The following is a 24403-nucleotide window of genomic DNA, read 5'->3' on the forward strand; positions in this document are numbered from 1 at the left end:
TAAGGTTTTCTCTTTTTCTCAAGAAAGCATGGTCCTTAAAAGGAATGAAATAACGGCTATGCTGCTGGGTTCAAATCCTAGTCGAATTTGGGAATGTATGCATGCGGATCAAATGGGATCCTTAATTGCCAGTTTGCAGGGCCGGACGTTGTTTGGGATTACACGCATATGCACATAGGCCCATGAATCACTGCTTACGCCTTGCATCAATGACAAGAGCATCAGGTGCATTTCATTGCAACGATAAATTAATCTTTCCAAGCAATATCTAGAGTTGGTAATAGGCAGAGATAGTTTGAGATCCTATGTGATATCAAGATGTTGGATTATGATGTGCGGAGCATTGAACTGTGCAAGGCAAATGGTGAACACTCGTGTTTCACCTCCTCATCGATGATTTGGTGGATTGGAATGGCACAAGGGGGGGGGGGGGGGCGAGGACGTGGAAATATGCCCAAGAATGTCAGTGTGAAGCTTGGAGCGATGCCCACTTGAGAAAATCTACCTAACAGAGACGCAGGAAGTTGAGCACTGATGTGGTATTGCTAGATAGGCAAAGTGTTGATGTGGTAAACTGACAGGCAAACACGTGGCATGTTGATATAGCAAACCAATTGACACGTGGTAGTGAAGTGGAGGAGTGATGTGGCATGGAGTCAGCTAATGTGGCACACAATCAGACTACAGATGTCAGATCTACTCAATTAACTAAACCATGGACAGGTAATCAAACTAGTGTTGAGCACATAACCAGACTAGTTAGAGCCTAACTAGACCTTTTTAGTCTCTGCCTCAACCAATTCTCCAAAAAAAAAAAGAACCAATTCTTACCTAGTCAGCTCTCACCTGTTAGAAAGTTGGTTGCCAGTGTTAAAAAATAGTAGAATATCAGAGTTTTCTGAGAAATAGAGAAATATGCATGCCTTTGAGCAGAAAAAGAAAAGTCAAATGCATTATTATAGCTACATGCAGTAGCCAGAAAGGGGCAACACAATAGTGATGCTTCAGGAAATTTGTAGTTTATTCCTTCAGTTGACATCCAGTCATTGGCACAAGTCTGGAATAAGTTGTGGATGCAATACACCTCTTGTTGAAGCATTTTCACTTTGAAAAGAAAAGGCATGTGTGCACTGGTTTCATACACTATGTGAGATTTGATAAGTCTCAAATCAATTGTAGAAATAGCTTCCCAAGATCATGCAAATGCACCCCATAAGGGGATTAATCAGGCTGAAGAAGGCTAGGAATAAAGAACGAAGAGTTGGTCAGGGCTATAAATGCCGATCAAATGCTCCATGGGGCTCCCTTGATTGGGAAGCTTCGTGTCATTACATAGATCAGAAGGATTTCTTCATTTTCCTGCTTAAACATCATGATGTAGTTTTGGGAATGCCTTGATTTCATCATAAGGCAATGAAGTGATCCTTTCCTGAAAGAGTGCTTAAGTTTGTAACATAGGAGTAAATCGCAACGCGTCGTTGCCAAGAATAGAGAGGAGACCATCCCCATTGTATTTGATGTTTCTATTGAAAAGACAATAAAGTCTGCAATTTCATTGTACATGGTTTTCATTAAAAGAAAGACATTTAGAAATGCATGTTGATTTGAATGATGCTGATATTAGAGAAAAAAATAAAAGTCTTTAAAAAAGCACAAGAAACACCTTGTTGTTGTTTTTATAATTTCCAAGGATGGAATACGAATCAATCCTACAAAGATCCAAGCCATCCAAGAATGGAGAGAGCTGAAAACTGTGCATAGAGTCTAAAGTTTATTGTGTCTCTATTCATATTACATTAGATTTATCGAGCATTTTGCTGATATTGCTGCTCCAATTCATGACTTGACCAAGAAAAATGCAGCTTTCACATGGGGTATCCCACACACTCAAAGAAAAGTTGAATATAGAGCCAATTCAGAGTCTCCGATCTGTATCAACGTCTTGATGTAGATTGTGATGCTTGTGGAGAGTGTGTTGGGACTGCATTTCACCAAAATGGTCATGTAGTGATGTATGAAAGGCAAAGACTACAGGATGCCGAGAGATACTTGAAATTCTATGAAAAAGAATTACTAGCTATGATTCATGCCATTAATACATGGAAGCACTCTCTCTTAGGTGCAGATTTTACTGTGAAAACTAACCACCAAAGTCTGAGATACTTCTTGACTCAGACTAAGCTCTCACATAAACATAAGAAATGGGCAAACAAGCTATCAATGTATCATTTTCATATTGTCCAGACATCAAGAGCTCAAAAAAGAGTGGTTGATTCTTTATCTCGAAGACCCCAGGTCAACAATGTGACTATTGCCTATCAAGGTAATCTTAAAGAAATGAGGGAACACTAGACCACTAATTCAGACTTTGGAGAGACTATGCAGCAAATGCAAGATAGGCAGTCGAGAAGTCAAAATTCCATGAAGGATGACTGCCTATGCATCACCCAAGACATGAGGCAAAAGGTTATGGAGGAATGCCATGCACCTCCATACACTCAGGCTCTAGAGAGGTATTGTTACTGACCAACAATATGTAAAGATATACATTAGTTTGCTACAGAATGCCTACAGAATGCCTTACTTTGTCAAAAGGTCAAATAAGACAGAGGATGACATCTAGCCTACTAACGCCTCTTCCTGTGCCTCAACACCATGGGAAAGTATTGCAATGGACTTCATTTTTTACTTGCCATAATCAAAGTCGAGTTATAATGGGATATGGATTATCATTCATAGATTCAACAAGCAGGCCCATTTCATTCCAGTACGCAAAACCATAAAGGTAGATCATATGTGGCCAAGGTTTTTATGGCACAAATCTTTAAAATCCATGGTCTACCAAAGTCCATTGTCAATGAGACTGAGAACCCAAAATTACTTGCCTATTCTAGAGAGCCTTATTTGATAACATGGGGACGAATCTAAATAGATGGTCAAAGTGAAGTAGCAAAATCAATAGTGTTAGACCTTTTGAAATGCTATGTGACTGACCAAAAATCAGACTGAAAAAAGTATCTTCCACTAGTGGAGTTTGTGTATAACAATGTTGTTCAAAGCTCTTCATGGAAAGGCCCCATTTGAGGTTATTTAAGAAAAGGTGAACCTCCCACGGTGAATCTCCCACCTATCTTAACAACCAAAAACGAGATATTTACAACTGATCAGTATGTTAGAGACATCCAGACAACTTTCAACCAAGTTTCTGACAACAATAGAAAGGTCTCAAGAGAAGCATAAGAAAGCTGCAGATAAGCACAAGAGACAGTTTGATCTCCAACGAGGGGACTGGATACTTTTGAAGTTCAAAATAATCAAGTTCGACAATCTCAAAAGAAAAAAAGAAAGCGTACGAAAAGTTATCTTCTAGACATTATGACCCTTTCAAGGTTTTAGATGATATCAATGAGATCACATACAGATTAGAACTGCCAAAGCATTAGAGGATTCACAATGCCTTTCATGTGAGTCTTCTAAAGAAATACCAATAATCAAAGCCTATAGAGCCAATAACAAAAGATCCACCAGAAGTGAATGGACTAAAGAAGATCCTTTAACCAAAGCAGATTGTGTACCATACTATATGCAAAGACCCTCAGAGCAATGAATTTTACAAATACCTTCTAAAATTCAAGAACTATTCGGCATTGAATGCCAAGTGGATGGATGAAGACATGTTGTATGTTCATCCACAACACTCGATAACTAAAGGAAGCTTTTCAGTTGAGGTCAACTGAATAGAAACCGAGGGAATGTCACCAAGGTGTAAATACTACAAGTCACAGTTCCAATTGATTATTTATTTAATAACAGTTATGAACTTCCTCGTTTATTTAATTATAATTAAAATGTTATTTTTTAATTATAATTCATCATTCATTTAATTATAAATAAAGTGTGATTAAGCCTCTGCCTAGCTTGTTAGAAACACTTAGTTTACGTCAAGAGAATTAACTATGATTAACCAATGTTTTCTCGACCAACAAAGCTGGACTTTAGTCGAGGAGGATTGCCTTCGGTCAACCAAGATATTCTCGACTCTAATCAGAGAGAGTTGTTGCTTTAAGACACCTTGACCCTCAATCAAAGCTCCTTAATTAGAGTCAAGAGCATTGACATCTGATCAACCAAAGAATGTGTTATGTGTGCACATGTTGCTTGGTGAGACTGCCCACAGAGAGATTAGGATTAGTCTAGAGATTACTTTTGTATGCAAACGCTAACGATTAATTGGTGTCATTGCTATGTGCATTTGATTAATTATTGCAAGAGTGCTTTAATACCAAAGTTCTATGGAGCCTAGCAAGCAGCCAAGAGATGTCCATGTGACAGAGGGCTATGAAGACCCCAGAGTTTATCCTTTGGTGGCATGTAGCTAGAATCTACTTAGGCATTTGGAGAAGTGGCATGTTGCCAACAGTGAGAGCCATGAGCTCTTCGTAAAACCTACTCAGCCTGCGTGCTGACTTTCTGTACACAGAATTTTCTCAAGTAATAAAAAACCTTCGAGGCTACAAAAGAGTGTGTGCACGCGCGCACCCCAAAAAAAAACATGCATGCGTGCGTGCCTCTGTGTGTGTGTGTGTGTGTGTGTGTGTGTGTGTACAGAAAACCGTTGTACGATCCTCCATACAGAATCCCATACAGCTTTCCCGTTGCTCCGTACAGTTCCCATCGTGTACGACCCTCCGTACAGTTTTTTCCATACAGCACCTCTTCGTCCGTATAGTGCTCTCCGTACACTTTCTTCCTACTGTTCCGTACAACCTATCCCGCACAAGCCTTCCATACAGCTTCTCCGTACAGCCTCTGCCGTACTGTTTCTGCACCTTCTCCCGGTGCCTTTCCGTACAGTTACTCTGTCTGCTTTGTCTTTCACTCTATTTCTTCCTTGCTTTGCCATATCTCAATCATGGCTTCAGGTTCCGATGTCTGTACATATGCTAGAAAAGAAAGATCTGCAGATGCCAAGCGTCGTCCTTCTCAGCCTTGCATCTCAAGATGATGAGCTTACTATGGAAGCTCAATATGTGTTTGATACACTCAAGGATGACTTTCAGCAGTCACGACAAGAATGGGGCAAACCAGTTCCGGAGGTCACATACAAATTGAAATGGCCCTCCCTTGTGAATCCTCTCAGGAAGCTATCTCAAACCGCGGTAATTATTTTCTTTCCAGGAAGAATCCCAGCCGCTAGTGATGTTGCACAATGGATCAAGTCTATCCTTGGAGGATGTTTTGTAGAGGGTGTATATTTTGCCTCCAGAGGCTTTTATGAGGTGCATTTATCAGATGCTTTGTGCAAGCAGAGGCTCCTTGAGCTTTCTCCCCTCTTTTATGGGAAGCAGATGGTACATGCCATGCCTTGGTCCCCAAATAAGGACTACCAAAGTCTTATACGTCATCATTGTCCTGTATGGGTTGAGGTTGTTAACTTCCCGGACTATATGCATGAAGAATTGCCTGGCCTGGCCGCTTCATTGGGACAGGTCATTTGCCCTCCACGCCCCATGGAAAATCGTAACAGATTTTGCATCCTCTGGGACACTAGCATACCTACCCCTCCTATTGCAGTGGAAGTTAAGGGTGTGCAATTGGGGAAAAAAATTTTTGACTTGAAATGGGGTGTATTTGCAGGCGCTTGCTTTGCTTGCCACAAGTTTGGGCATCTAGCCTCTGAATGCCCAATGGTTCTGCATTAACTCCCTCCTAATGCCTTGCCACCTCAGACAAGGGAAAAGAATGAGAATTTGCAAGCCAAGGTAGCAAATCGAAATTGAGCAAAGAATGCTAAACCAGTTAATCAAGTGCAATCACTTGTTGGAAAAGGGAAAGAAAAAGAAAAAGAGAAGATGAAGGAATCTATGGGGACAGATCGGGGTTTGTTTGCAAGAGCATAATCAACACTCTAAGGCTGGTCATCATGATCACTTTGGCGGCTATGATATTTATTATGCTGGTACCACTACCTACTGAGGTGTATGCATAATGGTCAGACATGATCTGGAGCCTCAGTTAGCATTCAATGACAGCAGTGGCCAATGGATAGTCATACAATGTAATGTCAATGGTGACATTCTTGAGCTTGCATCAGTTTATGCCTCCCAGACCTCTGCCATGAGGGCTTCTCTATGGGAATCTTTAAGCAAATATCCATGGAGATCAAATGCATTTATCTATGGAGATTTTAACAATTCTCCTCTGCTGAGAAAAAACACCACTTCAAGATCTCATATGCTTTCATCGGAAAGACAGAAATGGGATAGCATGCTTCTCTCTGTGCAGGCTGAAGATTTATGGCTGCTTCTACAAGGGTCAGTGCCCGGATATACTTTCCATCATAATGCATTTACCACATACTGGGCAAGGCTTGACAGATGGTATATGTTCTATCCACAACAATATGCAGATTTTAGCCTTCATCTCCTCATAGATTTCTCATTGGGATTGTCAGATCATGCCCCATTATGGTTAAATCTGCAATTTGGTATGCCATTGGATGATTTGCCGACTCTCTCCAGCAGATTACTGCATGTTAATCAGGCTTATCTTCGACATCAATATTTCCAGCAAATGATCAGATTTGCAATTCATCCCTTTCTTTTGCATGCTCAAGAGGACATGAATTATGCTTGGGACGGCTTTGTCTCTCGTATACAGAATGTCATTAGGGACTATGGAAAATGGCACATGGCTACATGGAGGAATGAGGTCAAATGGGCAAAAAGGACAGTACAACAGTTGACTGAATTTTCACATTTAAGGCCTCTTTCTGAATCAAAAAATGATTCCCTCTCACAAGCCCGGATCAAACTGACTGATAACGATCAGCGGAAATTGCACAAATGGCAGATTAGAGCAAGAATGAAGCCCCTCATGGATAAAGGCTGCTCATCAAAAGCCTTTTTCCAGGGCTTGCATGCCACTCGAAAGAAAAACTCATGTCTAAGGGCCAGGAAACTAGATGGATCTTGGACGCACTCTTTCTCTAACCTCCAAGATGAATGCCAAAATTACTTCCAGACACTGTTCTCTACCCCTGGCTCCCCATCAAATCAAATGACTGATGCGAGGACTGAATTTCTTCAATATGTTTCTGGGATAGTGAAAATGGATGATGCTCTATTATTTGAGAGACCTTTTGCTGACACGGAACTTGATAATGCATTGTCCCATCTCGGCAAATACAAGTCCCCTGGCTAGGATGGTCTTACGGTGGAATTTTATATTTCTTTCTGGGATGATTTGAAAGATGTTCTCTTACAAATGATCAATGTTGCCTGGCAAGAAAATCAATTGCCGAACCTCTGGAAGCATGGCATAATCAAACTTGTGCCAAAAAAAAATCTTTGTGATCATATGTCAGATTGGAGGCCTATTACTTTGATGCCTGTAGTTTACAAACTCATCGCCAAAATGATTGTGTATAGGCTTCATGGGACTCTGAATGCAGGCCTTCATCCTCATCAGTATGGGTTTGTACCGCGAAGACAAATCCATGACAATATCTCCAATGCATTGACTGCAATTGAATATGCTAAGTATTCGAATTCAGATGTGCTCATATTGCAGGTAGATATCACTAAGGCATTTGATACTGTACAATGGGATTTTATCTCCCAAACCATGACAAAGTTGGGCTTTGGTCCCAAGATAGCAAATGCAATTTATTGGCTTTATTCTGGCTCTACTTCCCAGTGCATTCTCGGAAGCCATCTATCTCGGTCATGGACATTGGGTAGATCAGTCAGACAGGGTTGCCCCCTTAGTGCTCTTTTCTATGCCATTGCGACTCATCCCCTCCTGATGTATCCTCCTGATGTATCTTGATCATCTTACAAGCACAAGACAGATGACTCGTCTTAAAATCCCTGGGACTGCATCTTTTTTGGCACATGCATATGCTGATGATTCCTTTTTTATGCCACAGAACTCTCCTCTGATGATTCCTTTTTTATGCCACAGAACTCTCCTCAGGAAGTCCACATGCTTATGGCCACATTATCATTGTATGGATTAGCAGCGGGATTGCATATCAATTTTGACAAATCCAAATTACTTCCCCTGAAACAATGTGACTAGCATTCTATTCTCTCGCCTGGTCAGATAGTGCATTCCAAAGATGTTGTCAGGCATTTGGGATATCCTATAGGATGGCATATCACCAAGAAGCAGCAGTTAAAATGGATCTTCCAAAGACTTCAACATAAATTGAAATATTGAAAAATTTCTACTTGGCCACTTCATGTCAGGCTCAGAATAGTCCAGTCCATTGTAATGTCTTATGGTCAATTCTTCTTGCCTTTACTACATTGGTCCTCTAGAGATATCTCAGCTTTTATGTCTCAAGATATGGAGCTGTTATGAAAGACAAAAACTGCTGTGAAAGCAATGAGACTACTGAAGATGGAAATGGTGTGCTCCCATAGGATGCATGGAGGACTTAATGTTCTAAATATCAGATACCATGTACTTGCAAGGAAGGCGACTATGCTTCATATCTTTTTCCGTCAAAAACAGCGGAGGTTGTCATTGGGCGATTTATAGGGAAGATTCTTGGGCCCTTTCTCTACTGCTCTGATACTGGACTGGAAACAAGTGCTTTCTAAAGTCAAATGGGCTCCTGATACTTTCGGGTTCAAACTCAATGAGAAAATAAAGTATTCATTGGAGTGCCATCTTTGACACCCCACTTGCTTTACAAGAACCAGTTAGGACATATAATCTCATGAAATTGGGAATCAGATACATCAATGACGTGGTAGATGATCATGGTCATGTCTTATCTTTTCCTCAGGCCACTGCCACTTATGCATTGGGAATGCATCACAGATTGATATGGAAGAAAATTGATGATCTCTTGCACCCTTTTCTACCTATTCCCCCTGTGGCTGACACAAACAGGCTCATGGAATGGCAATTATACCCCTCTGCTACATGCTCTCGTCCTATTCCTCTGCCTGTTTTGACCTCCATCAAAGTCTACAAGCTTCTTCAGTCTGCCCCTTGGATTCATCAATATGCTAATACTTTGTGGCATATCAGGTGGCCCCTTTCATGGTGGCGAAAAAATCTCCGACTAATATGAAGGTGTAAAATGCCTTTGAAACAAAGACTTTTTCTTTGGAGATGCATGACCAGCACACTGTCAGTGGGAATCACACTTGCCAAACGTCACATTGCTTCACCCACTTGCTTACGGTGTCATGCTCCTTCAGAGACTGTCCCTCATTTGCTTTGGCATTGCCAGTCTACTCGGAACCTCTGGGAAAAATTTCAGATCATCTTCGCCTCCGTTTCCCGAGTCACATTTGGGAAACATTTTTTGTTATTTGGCAGATTTAGGACGCCTTTATCTCAATACTCACTCTTTTTCTCATGGGTGAGATATTGGGCTCTTTGGACAATCTGGGAAGAGCATAATCTGGCATATTGGGGCCGTCAGTTTCAAAAGTCATATGAATCTTTTAGAGCCTCATTGCGGCAATCTTTATATGATGCCTGCCATGAGGGTGATATACATGCATCTTGCATTGAGCTTTTCTTTTTATGCTTCTGATCTGTGGAATACTCTCCATCTTAGAGACTTTCCCTCTTGTAAAGTTATGACAATATAAATACACTGCACTGGATTTTACAAAAAAAAAAGTGTGTGTGTGTGTGTGTGTGTGAGAGAGAGAGAGAGAGAGATGTCCGTTTGTACACAAATTGCTTATATTTTTCTCCACATTTCCTGCAAACCCAGAAAGAAAGGCCACGATAAAATAGCCTTCATAGCTGCCTTGACTTCTTCATCTCTAGCAATTGTCAAATCTTGATCTGTTATAGCATGATTAACAGCATCAGAATTCAAATGTGCTGGGTAAGTTCCTGATTTCATCTGATCCTCAGCATTAATCTCAGGTAAGCTTCCGAGGGAAACCATGCTTGGACATTTCTGATCACACATTCGTAATGGGTTACTTTTGACACCTTTGTTAAGGCCATGATTTCGATGGCAAAAGCAAGCAACTTCATGAATAAGCCTGGAGAAAGCAGCAGTTCCATCATATTTTTTAGTCAAGCTGTTGGCTGGTTTGCTTCCTCCACTGCATAATTCAATCGGTTCTCTAAGGCCCAGGTCTCCATTATTGCTCTCTGTGGGCCGCTTCCAGTATGGCATTCTGCCCGAAGCCCTCGCAGATTTCATTTTCAGTATGCGTTCGTTGCGGCGGATTTTTGAATACTCTGGTGTGACCTTCCTAGCTATGGAGTACAATTCTCTAATTGTTGCATCATCAGCTCTTTCAATTCTTGGCTTTTTACCTGGCCTGCCATTACAAAAACATCCTAGACATCATTTAACCTCTGCTATGCATGTAAGGTGTCACATATATAACGCACCAAAATATCACATTCAGAAAACGTACTGGCTTACCTTGTACTTTTTCTGTTAGGCCTGCTTTTCCTGCCCCTGTCCACCTTACACGTCTTCGGAAAAGCTGCACCGGTATCAGAACATGCACGTGGTTCAGGAATGAAATCACTTGGGCTTAGCCTGGGCCTTTCTTTACGTCTGCCTACAAAATTGCCCATAAGAGCAACCTTGTGAATGTGGACGTCCTTTTGAAATGCCACAACATGTTCCGGATGTAAATGCTTCCATCTCCTGCAAAAATGGGAAGAAACCGAGACACTTGAGCCAAAACAAAGTAAAAGTGATTAAATGTAGCTGCTGCCTCAACCCCACTTCCTTTGGATGGTGTATACTATGAATGGAACATCATGTGCACTCCTTGGTACTTAAACTTTAAAATAGAACGAAATCAGAAATCACACTCTTGGCATAAACTTTTGTTTATCAATACTTTATTGCCTTAGTCATATCTAGAATTTACGGGGGTGTAAATTCTCATTCACCCGACTTTTCAACACGCATGACCCTTAACTCAGTAGTCTGTTTGGAAAAATATACAGCATTAAGCTAGTTGAGCAAAGCACTACAAAATCAACAAAAGCACCTTGGTGAACCATCCTAATATGGCATGTAGTGTAGCAATGAACTGCTATGTTCAAATGCTACATTATTGATATTTCCAATGGCAGAACAGTCAGGAGGGGAGGGATAAGATGACTGACCAAGGCAAAAAAGCGGGAGTAGTGAACAGTCAATTAAAACTTGCAGAAACATTAGGAAGATGCAAGTCAGAAGCACCTGTGCTTAGATAAAGAGTTTCAAGCCGCAATACACAAGATTGGCACTTGACAGTTTACTTTATGCAAGTAGTTTTAAAGTGCTGACAAATTGTGTGATGAAATGCAGCAGAAACCGCTCTAAAGTTGCTTCATTTGCACAACTCGAGATCTGAAACTGGTTTCACAAAAGACTACTTATTTGTCCATAGTGCAAACAAACTGCTAAGAATACCATCAGCACACCAACTGCGAAAAAAAATTCTAGTCATCCCTATTACACACTTCTGAAGCACCTAGAAAACTCACTCTTGTGCAAAGAGACCTTAAATATCAATGGCTCACTGACACAGCTCGCTCTCCTCTCTCTCTCTCTCTCTCTCTCTCTCTCTCTCCCCCCCCCCAGCCCAGCCCCTCCCTGCCTCCCATCCCAGCCCCGAGCCCAGCCCTCCCTCCCCGCCCAGCCCCTCCCTCTCCTCCCACCTACTTCGTCCTCTCGTGGGCTCCTGCTGGCTGTCGCGCCAGCCCCCTGCACCATCCCGGCTCGAGTAGGTGCCTTTTGTGCTGCCTGCACCACCCTCAACACTCCATGTGCCACCCCCTGCCACCCAAAGGGTGGCTACGCCCTTAGCTGCAACGCAGCCATAGGGGCTGATGCGCCACCCCTAGCTGCAGCGCCTACTGCAGTGCAGGCCATATAGGCCCTGCGTAGGCTGGTTGTGTTGGCTCCGTAGGCTGCTAGAGCCTCTAAGCTCTCCCACACCTCCTCTCACAGCCCAGGCCTCCACTCCATCGCTCCTACCATCTCCAATACCTGCAAAAAAATCAAGAAAGCGCACAAAAGGACAAGAAAAACAGAAATCCACACAATGCAATCCTGAAAAGGGTCAAGAAGGACAGGGAAAAGGTACCAGCATATCTAAAGATCCCAAGGTACACTAGTAGAGCAGCAGCTACCTTGTTTCTCCATCTCTGGAATATCCAATAAACAGTAAACAGCTCCATCCATTTGGAATGACGACACGAGGCTATGTAAAAGCCCTTGAAAGTGCAATGACAGCCTACATGGCAGGATCACCACCCAAAACACCTCTGACCTTCTTACTCACCTTAGTACAATTTGTATGGCTTTGATAGAGAAAGTAGACAGCCTTGAGACCACCAATGTGGTGTTGATGGCAGAGAAAGCACATATTGACAAGACACTCAATGAAGTCAAGAAGCAAGAAGGGCGTAGGCAAGAGGAATGGAGAAAGGAGAGAAACAAGAAGGATGAGTGAGAGAAGGAGAAGGCAGCGTGGGAAACTGAAAAGACCAGCCTCAATGACAAAATGCAAGCTATGGGAACAGAATTACAGCAACTAAGAGGCATGCAAGGAGCTACTGGAAGAGGCACAAGGCAATGGAAGAACTGAAACTTGAGAATGAGAAGCTCAATAAGGAGATGGCAGCCTTGCAGACAACCATCCAAGGAAAACATGCTAAATTTACACAGCAAATGAGCAAAGGGAACGCTCATATGTTAGAATGGAAGAATGTGGTCAAGAAAGATGCAGCAGCCCCCAAGAAAGAGACCATCTCTAAGGCTCTGGAGGAAGAAAAGAGGAGCAGCAAGGCATTGAACATCTTGGTTAGAGGCCAAACGATTGGAGATACCTCTATGTCAGATGCCAAAGCCTTGTTCACTAAGATGGGAGTCAACCTCACATGCAAGACAGCATGGAGAGTTGGCAAAGTTGAGGCTCCAACGAGACCCCTTATAATGAACTCTGAATAGCAATGGACAGGTCTACCCTCATGAGCATGAGGGTCTCCCATAGCTCTATGGAACATATATGAGATGGGTTAAGGCCACAGATCCAAGTGAAGAACCACTCTTTAACTAGAACTCCCCACTCTTTAGGCTACGGGCAAGGTAGTTTAGTCAGCATGCTTTGTCTATTTCTTTGGTATTTCTAGTGCTTTGAGAGCAATCCATGAACACAAATATGCTCACACTGATCTACGGGCAACCAACTACATGTTGGATTTCATAGGAGATAATGTATCCGTGCAACTACGAATTAACCTTGAAAGGAACAAGAATATACTTGGACGATAATCACATGCATCACATTCCCTTGTCTTAGTGATACAGGATGTTGCCACCAGATCCTTTCCCACGACTCGATCTGCACGTGTCCCAGATGGGAAGATGCCCCAAAATCCCTGGTTTGATGACAAGTATAGAGAGATGAGAGCCCACCTCACACGTGGGCGAGTACTGGGACACTTGACTTCACCAGAGGCACAACGGATCTCACGCCAAGTGACATGTCATAAGAAGCGAGCTTTCCTAATATATAGGATGGATGAGGTGGTCGGATCCTTTTGCGAGGGAGATCCTACTACAGGATGGAGGGGAAAGTCGCTCATCTCCGTCACAGATTCAACAGTATGGCAGTAATAGAGAGGGAGATCAGTAAACATACAGAGGGCCACTGGTAGCGAGCCCTTGGGCAGGCAGGTTTCGGAGACAACACTCCACTCTGCACCACACTTTCACCTTGAGGGCTATCATTGAAGAGGCGAAGTCAAGGCTTCATAAAGTAGACACTTGCTTCATAGACTTTCGTAAGGCATTTGATACTGTTCCACGTTCTCGCCTGATCAGAAGTTTACAAGAGTTGCAACTCCCAGAGATCATGATCTGGGGGGTCATGAGTCTATATGAATCTATCAGAGGGAGGATACGTGCCCCAAGAGGTCTATCGGACTAAGTTGATAGCAATATTGGAGTGAAACAACGCTGCCCCCTCTCACCGATTCCATTCGGACTCTATATCGATGAGATTACTTGACTAAGTGGAGAGGGTTCACTTCTGGCTGACCTGCTTGTGCAGATATTGCTGTACGCAGATGACATAGTCCTCATATCATCCTCAGCACAGAGATTACAGAAACATCTAGAGGCTCTAGAAGATGTTCTGCAGAGAGAGGGACTTGACAGTTAACCTTGGGAAAACAAAGGTTATAATCTTCAACACATCGTGAGCAATGTCCCGCCACCATAGTTTCACATACCGAGACGAACCAATGGAGATAGTGCAATCTTACACATACTTAGGGGTAGTGTTCACCGGGCCAGGTTTCACGATGATCCATGCAAGTACGGCACGACTCACACGAGGACGGGGTGCTTTGGCCCGACTAGAAAGGCGGTGCTTCCAAACACACTTCCAGGACCCTCAGACAAAGGTTGGTCTTTTGACACGCTGGTGAGACCGACTGCCATGTATGCAACACCTTTCTAGGGGTGTGATATTTCAGTAACAAAGTGCAAGAGATTTGAGAGGCTACAGGTGATTATGAGATCCATGATGATTCGGAGCAAGCTCTGAGTCCCCCATCAAATCATACAAGAAGAGTTCGCCATGACCCCTCTCCAGGTTGATGCCATCTTTCACACCATGACTCTTCTTCATACATGGGACTTTACGAGAGAGTCTCATGCAGAGTCCAGGCAGGGTCCGAGTGGACAGATAAGATCATGAGCACTATTGGGGTCAAACAAGGGTGTCCTTTATCACCTACCTTGTTTGGCCTCTATATTGATAAGCTCGAGACAGTGATGCAGACACAGGGGAGGATGGATGCTCTCTTGCTGGCACTATGATCCGGATATTGCTGTATGCAGATGACGTGGCACTTTTGTCTTCCTCGGCAAAGGGGCTCCAGAGACACTTGGACACACTACAGTTTTTTTGTGTGTCTCATGATTTGAGGGTCAACCTTGGTAAAACCTGTGATCTGGTAGAAAGAACTCCGTGATAGAGGTCTAAGATGGATCTACCAAGGAAGAGGTCTCCTCCTATCTCCATGATCGAAGTAGCCTCTCGCGGTACCTGATTACCTCATGAATGAAGGCCGCCAAGCATCTCAGATCTGGGGAGGAGAGGAATCGGACAAAACCCTAGAGCTGTCTCTGAAGAGGCAATAGAAACGCCCTCGGATCTCATAGTAAACAGGACACGTGAAGATGAAGTGCTCCTCCATCTCAAGCTGATGTAAGTCACATAATGTGCATATGCGTCTGTCCTTGGGTAGGCCATCTGCTCTGCAGCTCTCGATATGAAGTCTATGTGAAGAGACTTGAAACTACCCAATAGAGATCCTCATTGAGTGGGGTAAATGGATCTGCGTGTATCCTGGTGGGTCAATGAAACCCTCGATATGCAAGCAATGATCTCTGTAGAAGCTGAGCTTCACTGGAAGCTCACTCGGTCTCAGCTAGGTCCGGAATGTTTGTAGCTATAAGAGCTCCTCACGGATTACTTGCTCACTCGGTCTCAGCCAGGTCCGGAATGTTTGTAGCTATAAAAGCTCCTCACGGATTACTGGGTTGACCTCGTGTGACAGGAGGGGAGAAAACGGAGCATCTATACTGTACTGGAAGGAAGGGAGTCTATCCATGTGGAGCCCCAGTCGCTCAAACCATCTCTCTGTGTGTGCATACCAGCATCTCTGGTCACCTCTTACTGAAAGTGCCACAGAGGAGGACAGTGCTAGCCATGGTAGTTTGCTCCGTTCAGAAGTGTAATCCCCGTACTCCCTGACTTGATACAGATACGTGATGACTTGAAATGCAGCATCTAGCTATAATGGGGATGACCCAAACTCATCCTGAATGATCTGGTGAGGAACGGTTGGCTTACCGTGAATCACCCACAATAGCATGAGAACTTGTAGCCGCTCCACACGAGCCCACTCTATATTCAACAAGTCTGGCTCCCAGCAAGGATTGCCATACATCCCCGTTGGGTAGACAAAGGAGTCCAAAAGCAGCTCCTTGGTCCATGGATCTTGAAAGTGTGAGCGGAAGCATTGCCTCTCTAGTTTGGCCAATGAAGCATATCCTCTGTCCAAGCGGGCCTACATCGCGGGTCTCATAGTGAAGATGGGTCCGGAGAAGATAACCCCATGATACATGTATGACGAGACTATCTCAACAAGTGACCCATCAAACATGAACTGCTCCTACGGCTCGAGATGTATTGAAGATCTTAACCTTGACCCCCACAATACGAGGCCTCGACATGATCGTGACCCAGAGCCAGTGACTCGACAGCTCAGACAAACGGGCAGATTACACTTGGGAGCCGCGGAGCCCGACCGACAAGGGTTACTATATCCCTTGTTAGGCACAGAGCTATGACCAGGAGATGTCACAGGGCCACACCCATGAGCAGACAACAGCACTCTATCGCCAATTTTATGCCTCCATTGCCCCACCCACCCTGATGTCATGATGATGATGATGATGATGATGAGATTGATATGTAGTCGACTATGTTGTAGTTGGTACTATCATTTTGTATGTTTTGCATTCTGCATTGGTGTGGACGCTCGTTTAGTAGCTCCACCCTCACAGCTCGTTTGTACCAGACTTTTCACAGTCTCATAGACCCATCGGTTTTCCGAAGACTTTAATAACCCACCCATCTCTCTCTCTCTCTCTCTCTCTCTCTCTCTCTCTCTCTCTCTGTGTAGCTCCACCCTCACAGCTTGTTTGTAGCAAACTTTTCACACTCTCATAGACCCATCGGTCTTCCGAAGACTTTAATACCTCTCTCTCTCTCTCTCTCTCTCTCTCTCTCTCTGCGCCATCCTTCCCCATCAAGTTTTGTAAAACCCGCGTGGGTCTTGGTGGTTGAGGCTCTGGTTTGTGTCGTTGTGTGTGTTGTGTTCGATCCTTTGTGATCGACTTCGAATGAGTCAGAATTGGCTCCTTGGGATTGTTCCTACGAAGTAAAACTCTCTCTCTCTCTCTCTCTCTCTCTCTCTCTCTCTCTCGTGCATGTGTTGTGTTCGATCCCTGATCGACATCCGATGAGTCGTTTCAGCACCCCAATGTAAGAACTCTCTATCTATCTCTTTAACTCTTGCTCTCTCTCACAACACATCCCACGCAGCCCCATGGACAGAGTAGTTCACATTGGACGGATTACTAGCGGTGGAGGTCATCAAATCTCCGAAGACTTTAATAAACCGCCGTCCCTCCCTCCCTCTCTCTCTCGAGCAAACATGCACCGGAAGCAGTTCACTTTCGGTGGGTCACCAGTTAAGATCGTATCCTCATACACTTACTTGGGAGTCATCTTCTCCAGCCCGATCTTCACAATAAGACCAGCGATGCAAGCCAGACTGAGCAGGGGAAACGCCTCACTGGCTCCAAGACCCTCAGACCAAGGCTCTTCTCTTCGACTCCTTGGTCCGACCAGCCGGTATATATGGCAGCCCTTGTTGGGGACCTGACATGTCAGATATAGAGTGGACACGGATGGAGCGCCTGCAGATCCTTATGCTCTCACGGATGATCCAGGGGAAACCATCTATACTATCACTCAGACCGAGTTTGGTGCTTCTCCACTCCAGCTAGATGCAGCCTTTTAGACCATCACATATCTACACCGGGTTAGATCATATGGGGACTGCACATCAGGGAGATAGAGGTTGCCATGGTTGGCTCTCAATTTTTCCATGAGGTTGACAGCAGAGGGAGACGAGCGAGGCTGGTATGCACTGACTCACAGATGGTTTGTGAGACTGGGGTTTCACATCGATAGGATATCTTCTTTTTAGTACACTTTGGATGCCCCTCCGGTACTCCCACCATCCCGATCTGGGCCACACACCAACCAGGTCATTCGAGAGAATCTCCTGCAGCTACACACCTTTAGAACCTGGTTGGAGCCGAGGAAGCTTCCAATGAAGTTGAGCTTCTACACAGATCACTGTCTTCGTATTTCGGAGGAGGGATTCATCACACCACCGGGGTACTCTAAGCTTCACATGCCTCACTCACTTCGGATCTCCATCGCATAGTTTCAGATATCATCACACCGCCTCCGCATAGAGAGCGACAGAACAAACATTAGAAAAAAAGGGAGCTCATTTTGGGGCCTTTTAGAAGAGAGAGAAAATAGGCTCTCAACCAATCAGGAGTGGGCCAACGTAACGTTGAAAATTCAACAAAAGAATATGAAAATAAGAAAAAGAAATAGTACTATATGTTCGTAGAAGCATGTCACATTAATGAGGTGATCTAATTTGAATCTTTTAAAAATTTATTTTCTGTGTAGAATTTGGTGATTCTGACACCGCAGACGCGTCCGGAACGGCCCAAAACCCCAAAAACGGCATTGGAAGCGCTGGAATCGGCCAAAAAAGGCCGAAAAGTGGGATTTGCAGCAAAACGCGATCTGGCACCTTTTGAGATTTCAAAAGGTACCAGATCGCGTTTTGCTGCAAATCCCACTTTTCGGCCTTTTTTGGCCGTTTTCGGGCCTCCGGATGTCCGATTCCAACGCTTCCAGTGCCGTTTTTGGGGTTTTGGGCCGTTCTGGAGGAGGTCTACGGTGTTAGAATCACCAAATTCTGCACAGAAAAGTGTTGCTCTTATATGAACATTGAATGTAAAGTATGTGAAAGAATATATTTATTCCTTTTCACACTGACATTTCTCACGCAAGTATCCATATTTTCTTGCTTTTGTAGAGAGAGAAAAAAGAAAATAGTGAATTTCTTACAGGGCCCCAAAATGAGCTCCCTTTTTTCCTAATGGGGGATCCCTAGGGAGCATCGCATATGCACATTGTGCGACTGTCAGGAGGTTGAGTCAGAGGAGCATTTTATTTTCAGATGCCGAATGTACTATGAGATCCGAGGTCGCTACCACTGTCTCTTCATAGACGACTTCGGGCTCCTTTCCAGATTCCTTGCCTACCCAGATCAAAGATGCCTAGCGGCTTTCATTCACAAGGAGGTCCAACACAGAGAGTACTTACTCAGGCAACGGGGCTTGGCCACACCACCAGACACCTCTAAGAGCAGGATCACAGAGTTCTTCCCATTGAGTGATATTGATCATCCAGTCTCTAGCCGCAGACATGACAGAGACCCCGACCCGACCCGACCTGACGACCACAACACGACACACGAGGCATCGAGGGGACACACAGATCACTCTGGGGACCTCCCGTCATTGTTTAGATCCGGGACACATCCCACGAGAGTCACGATGGCTCTGGTCTTGCGTCGAGCCTCCTCCAAGATACCGACACAACACCCCTTGACAGACGCCAGCGTCCCATCACCGGCTATGCACCAGACAGGGCGACATGGCATACCGAGGATTCCGCTCCACTCCTATCTTTTTTTCTTTTCATTGTCACACCCAGATGTATTTCATTATGTATGATCAGACTTAGGACGCAACACGGGTAATGATGCTCGTTTAGTAGCTCCACCCTTACTATGATTTGTATCAGGTTTTCTTTCAGTCTCATAGACCCATCTATCTTCCGAAGACTCTAATAAAATCTCTCTCTCTCTCTCTCTCTCTCTCTCTCTCTCTCACATTCGTGCATGTGTTTGATCCCTGATCGACATCTGATGAGTCATTCAGCACCCACTTTGTACCCGGATGTAAGAACTCTCTATCTATCTCTTTGACTCTCACTCTCTCTCACAACACATCCGCCCCATGCACAAAGAGTAGTTCACATTGGACGGATTACTAGTGGTGGAGATCGTCACATCCTACGCATATTTGGGGCTCTTTTCTCTAGTCTAATTTTCATGATGCGACCAATGATGCAAGACCGACTGAGCAAGGGATAGACCGCACTTGCTAGACTTGAGACGCAGTGCTTTCACTCTCATTTTCAAGATTGCCGTATTGGAGATATCATAGCCAAAGAGTGTGTGTGAGATGTGATGTGAGATGTGATGTGTGATGTGTAGTACTACGAGATCTAGTAGTGTGAGTGCCACGTGTCACTGTGGGACTTATCCCATATGCACTTCGTGCAAGTGTGTGAGTGTGTGTAGCCTATACGGCTTGTACTACACTTGTCTCATTTACTGATGACGAATGAATGAAAGACTTCATGGATTCTACATTTGTCTACCATTTCTTTACTCCTGAGCCTATCTCTCTCTCTCACTCACACCATGTTTCTAACAAGGTATCAGAGCACGTCAACCTGCCATAGCGCCCTGCCATGTCATCTATAACCTAACCCTAACCCTAATTTTGATCGCTCATTTCCGCCTCAGTTCAGCCTCATTTCCATCTTTTTTCAGCTGCCTTCTACTCATTTAGGGTTTTTGCACAGCCGCCCTCTTTGCTGCCCTCATTTCGCCTTTGTTTGCAGCCCTTTCATGAGCATTTAACCGTCTAGCCTGCCTTTCATAGCCGCCTCTGTTCGAGTCTCTGGGAGCAGCATCCAAGCCTCTTGGAGCTAAAATTGGTGCAATCTCCCCTTCTCTATCTGCTGGTCGGCACCTAACAGCCACAAGTGCCTACATGTGTGGCTGGCACATTTTCCAGGTGGCTGGCACATTTTCCTAAAACGCCTTGCACACGAGCTGCTTCGAAGCTGTTCCATTCCCGTTTTTAGGAATTGCAGGCTGTTGCGAAAGAACTCGAACATTAGTGGGCATTCATTGCAATATTTCGTCACTTCTGGAGGCATTTTCGACCAATATTGGAGCTACTCTTGCATTTCAAAGTGTTTTGGGATTGCTGCTGCAGAACCGCCTTCAACAGAGCCGTTTCCGGGGCTGCTCATAGCCTCTAACTCCTCTATAATAGCCGACTTTTCACTTGGTGACCTGCTGGTGCATTTTGGTACACCTGTACATCTTGGAGCTATATCCTTGCATATGGCGCTCCTCCAACTACCATTTTTGAGGATTTTGGACCTGCTACAGCACCTAGAGCAGTCCTCACGCCCACAAGTGCTTTTCCTTGGCTCATTTCTGTGTTTGCGGGCATCTACTTGCTGCCCTTTGATTTGGGTTCACTCAGTTCTCTATTGCGAGGAGTATTCTTGCTGATTCTCCATTAGGGTTTGCATTTTAGAACCCCCGAGGGCATCCACCAGCTACTGGACACGTTTATTCAAGCATTTCTCAAGCTGCTGATTCATTTCAGAGCCTTAGACCAGATCCTTTATTAGCTGGTTATCTATTTCAGCTTGCTGCCTTTGCTACCTCAGTTTGACACTATGGAGCCTCGTCCTCGTGGTGACGACTCATCAGCACCACTTTCAGCTAGGGATGCACAGCATGAAAAAACATTGGCGCTTATTGGTGTGAGGTTGGTTAACAAATATTGACCTCACTACTTCAGCCAAGGAGACACTCAACAAGCTCCAGAATATTTACGACACATCTACTGAACCTGAAGAGCCCCCTGAGGAGATACAAGCAGGTATAGCTGAGGTTCATGGCCTCTCATTTGAGAAGCATTATGACAGGGGTTCTTGAGCTTTCTAGGCCCTCTATGGTATGTGTTTTTTGTGTTAAGTCAATAAAGGTTCTCAGCCTTGAGTTGTCCCTCTAAACTAAATGTATTTGGAGTCAATAAGATGTACTCTGCCCTGGGTTGTCCCCCAAAAAAAAAGTCTTTATCTTTGGTTCGATGGTATTAACCACCCAGTTCAGAGGAAAGGGGGGGATGTTAAGTGATGGTTTGCCCTTGCCGGTCGCAAGCTGATTGATAAATCGCTATCACACGAGAGGTGTTGGATAGATAGACTAGCTCTTTGCAGTATTGTCACACTCTTTGCTCTGAAGGGGGGTGTTGAAGATATCATAGCCAAAGAGTGTGTGTGAGATATGATGTATGATGTGTAGTACTAGGAGATCTAGTACTAGTTCATGTGTGAGTCATGTGTGAGTGCCACGTGTCAGCATGGGAATTATCCCATATGCACTTGGTGCAGGTGTGTGAGTGTGTAGCCTATACGGCTTTGTACTTGACTTGTCTTATTTAGTGATGATGAATGATCATGGATTCTCTATTTGTCTATCATTTCTTTACTCCCTAGTCTATCTCTCTCTCTGACTGTCATCATGTTTCTAACACGTGGAACCAAGTCTCTTCTCTTTGAATCCTGGTCCGCCAAGCCGGCCTGTATGGCAGTCCTTGCTCGCTGCCTGATCTATAAGAGATAGACTGTGTCCGAGTGGAGAGGTTGCAAGTTCTCGTATTGTCACGGTTGATCCACAACAAGCCATTTGTCCCACATCTAATCATTCTAGCTGAGTTTGGGATATCCCCACTATAGCTTGACATGGTATTCCAAGTGATCACACTACTAGGTGATACCTCTACTGTGTTAAGAATTAAGAACCTCAGGCCGATGCAAGTTGCCATGGCTGGCCTTATCCTCATCTATGACTTTTGCAAGCAGCTGACGCGGCAATCAAAGTGGTCATACGCACGTAAACGCATATGGTTGTTGAAAATATTATACTATTTAAGACAGTGGCCAATGTAGTAATTAATTAGGAGGGTTAGGAGCACCATTTTCCTATGAGGTTTTCTCCCCTAACCACAGTTAGTGGTTGAGTTAATGGTACAATCAAATTTTGACTCACCGTAGGGTTGTATGCTAACAACCCTCTTGTACTTCATTCTTGAAATCTACTCAAATGCTGGAAGAGGTAGAGGCAGAGGCAGAGGTAGAGCAGGCCGATTTGGAGGCCGTGGCACATGTGCAAACATTGTTGCACTCAATTCAGGCATGTCCGCATCCAACGTAAACATCCTGCACTTCTTCTTCCCTTTTGCTATCAAGTGACCTTTATTTTTCATATCCTCAACAAAGCATCCATGAGGATTAAATCTGACCTGCAAGCCCTGCTCAACCATTTGACCAACAGAAACCAGGTTCTTGGTGATATTTGGGACATGAAATACATCAGACAGGTATTTCTTTTTTCCATCCTGCATAGACAAAGGAATTTTACCACCATTGATGTATATAAGGATGTAGAAGAAACTATCTTCAAAAAGGTATTAAGTTAAGGAAGAGAGCATGCAGCAAACCAAGAATTCCAGTTGGCCTCTTTTGTCAACATTGCCGATCTGAATTATAGGAATAGATTCAGTACAACAGCGAAAGCACGACCAGCTATTTCAGCCCCATCACAAAAACAACTGTGATTTATGCTTGGATCAAATGTAGATTATTTCCCCAAACAGGTGGAATCCTCTAAGTCGTTCAATTAAGTAAGGGTTCAATCACTCAAAACAACAAATGCCCAAAGATGGTGCACACTAGGGAAAATTCCAGGAAAGAACAAGCAGCAAGCAGATAATCATAAGTGAAACACCTTCTGCTAAATAATTGAGAGAACTTGCCTACTGGATCCTTGGATTTTAGACCTGTAGCAGTAAGTGAACACTTTCTGCTACATAATTGAGAGAACTTGTCTTCTGGGACCTTTGACAAAAAGATGCAATGAAGCAGGACCAAAAAGAAAAGCATACCTCCAGCATTGATTATCAGTTCGTGGTTTTAAATCATTAGCCACAGCAGACCAGTGGTGCTGCCCGTGCTTTATTACGGCTTCCTCCAGCCTTTTGTCCTCCTCCTCAGTCCACTCTCCTAGTTCCAAAGAAGGATCTAGTACATTGCACCACCTGCCAAAAAATGGGAGGCAATGGACCCCAAATGATAAAGACCAGGTAATACTGAATTCAAAAGCATGGACCCCAAATGATAAGGACCAGGTAATACTGAATTCAAAAGCCTCCATGCATGGATTGAGTCACATAGCACACGATAAGTATCTTGCATACCTTTCACGGCATTGAACCTCAGTTCGACCTGGAACATGGGAAGCAATCATCTTCCACATCCTCGGTCCATATACAGATACAGCCAATTTCAGTCGTCTGTCCTCCATTACATCCCATCTGCCAGATTTCTGTCGCATAGGATGAAGGATTTTGTGCCACCTGATAGAGAGAGATCCCACAAAAACATCATTACAGTCCTCTGACATGAAGCATACCTTCATAATAATGAAACTTCATAGATATTAATCACCTGTTCCAGCATTGGGAGCCAGTGCGTCCTTCAAGGCTTGCAGCCACAGTTGACCAATCTTGATCACCATATAGCTCCACAGCTGCACGAAGCTGTTCATCCTCTGATTGTGTCCAAGAACTTCGCATGATGCTAGCATTCAGACTACGTTGATATCGTATCAAGCATTGAGCAATAGTCCTCCATGTGCCCAATTTCTCGCAGATAAGGTCCCAATTGCAAAGATTGTGCTGTCGAGCAATACTCCAAAGCCTTTTATCTTCCACATTTGTCCATGGTCCATATTCAACCAATGGATCTTCATAATTAGACCATCTGCACAGTTCAATATATTGGACCTCAAC

The 24403-nt window shown here is 44.1% G+C and overlaps 1 protein-coding gene across 2 annotated transcripts in view; it reads right to left on the bottom strand.

Annotated features, from left to right (window-relative positions):
* Nucleotides 1–9676: 9676 nt before the first annotated feature.
* LOC147888276 (uncharacterized) overlaps nt 9677–24403 on the bottom strand; it is a 59627-nt gene continuing 44900 nt past the window's right edge. For both annotated transcript variants that reach the window (XM_087393733.1, XM_087393732.1), the window contains exons 5-9: nt 24060–24374; nt 23810–23968; nt 23498–23650; nt 10418–10648; nt 9677–10310 (exon numbers count right to left, since the gene is read on the bottom strand). In XM_087393733.1, coding sequence (XP_087249859.1) covers nt 9713–10310; nt 10418–10648; nt 23498–23650; nt 23810–23968; nt 24060–24374 — 1456 coding nt within the window. In that variant the 3' untranslated portion in view covers nt 9677–9712. The remainder of the gene's footprint in view (nt 10311–10417; nt 10649–23497; nt 23651–23809; nt 23969–24059; nt 24375–24403) is intronic.

Source organism: Dipteris shenzhenensis, chromosome 22 (assembly GCF_047967505.1).
Source record: "Dipteris shenzhenensis isolate YYH24624 ecotype China chromosome 22, Dip_SZ_1.0, whole genome shotgun sequence".
Taxonomy (NCBI): Eukaryota; Viridiplantae; Streptophyta; class Polypodiopsida; order Gleicheniales; family Dipteridaceae; genus Dipteris; species Dipteris shenzhenensis.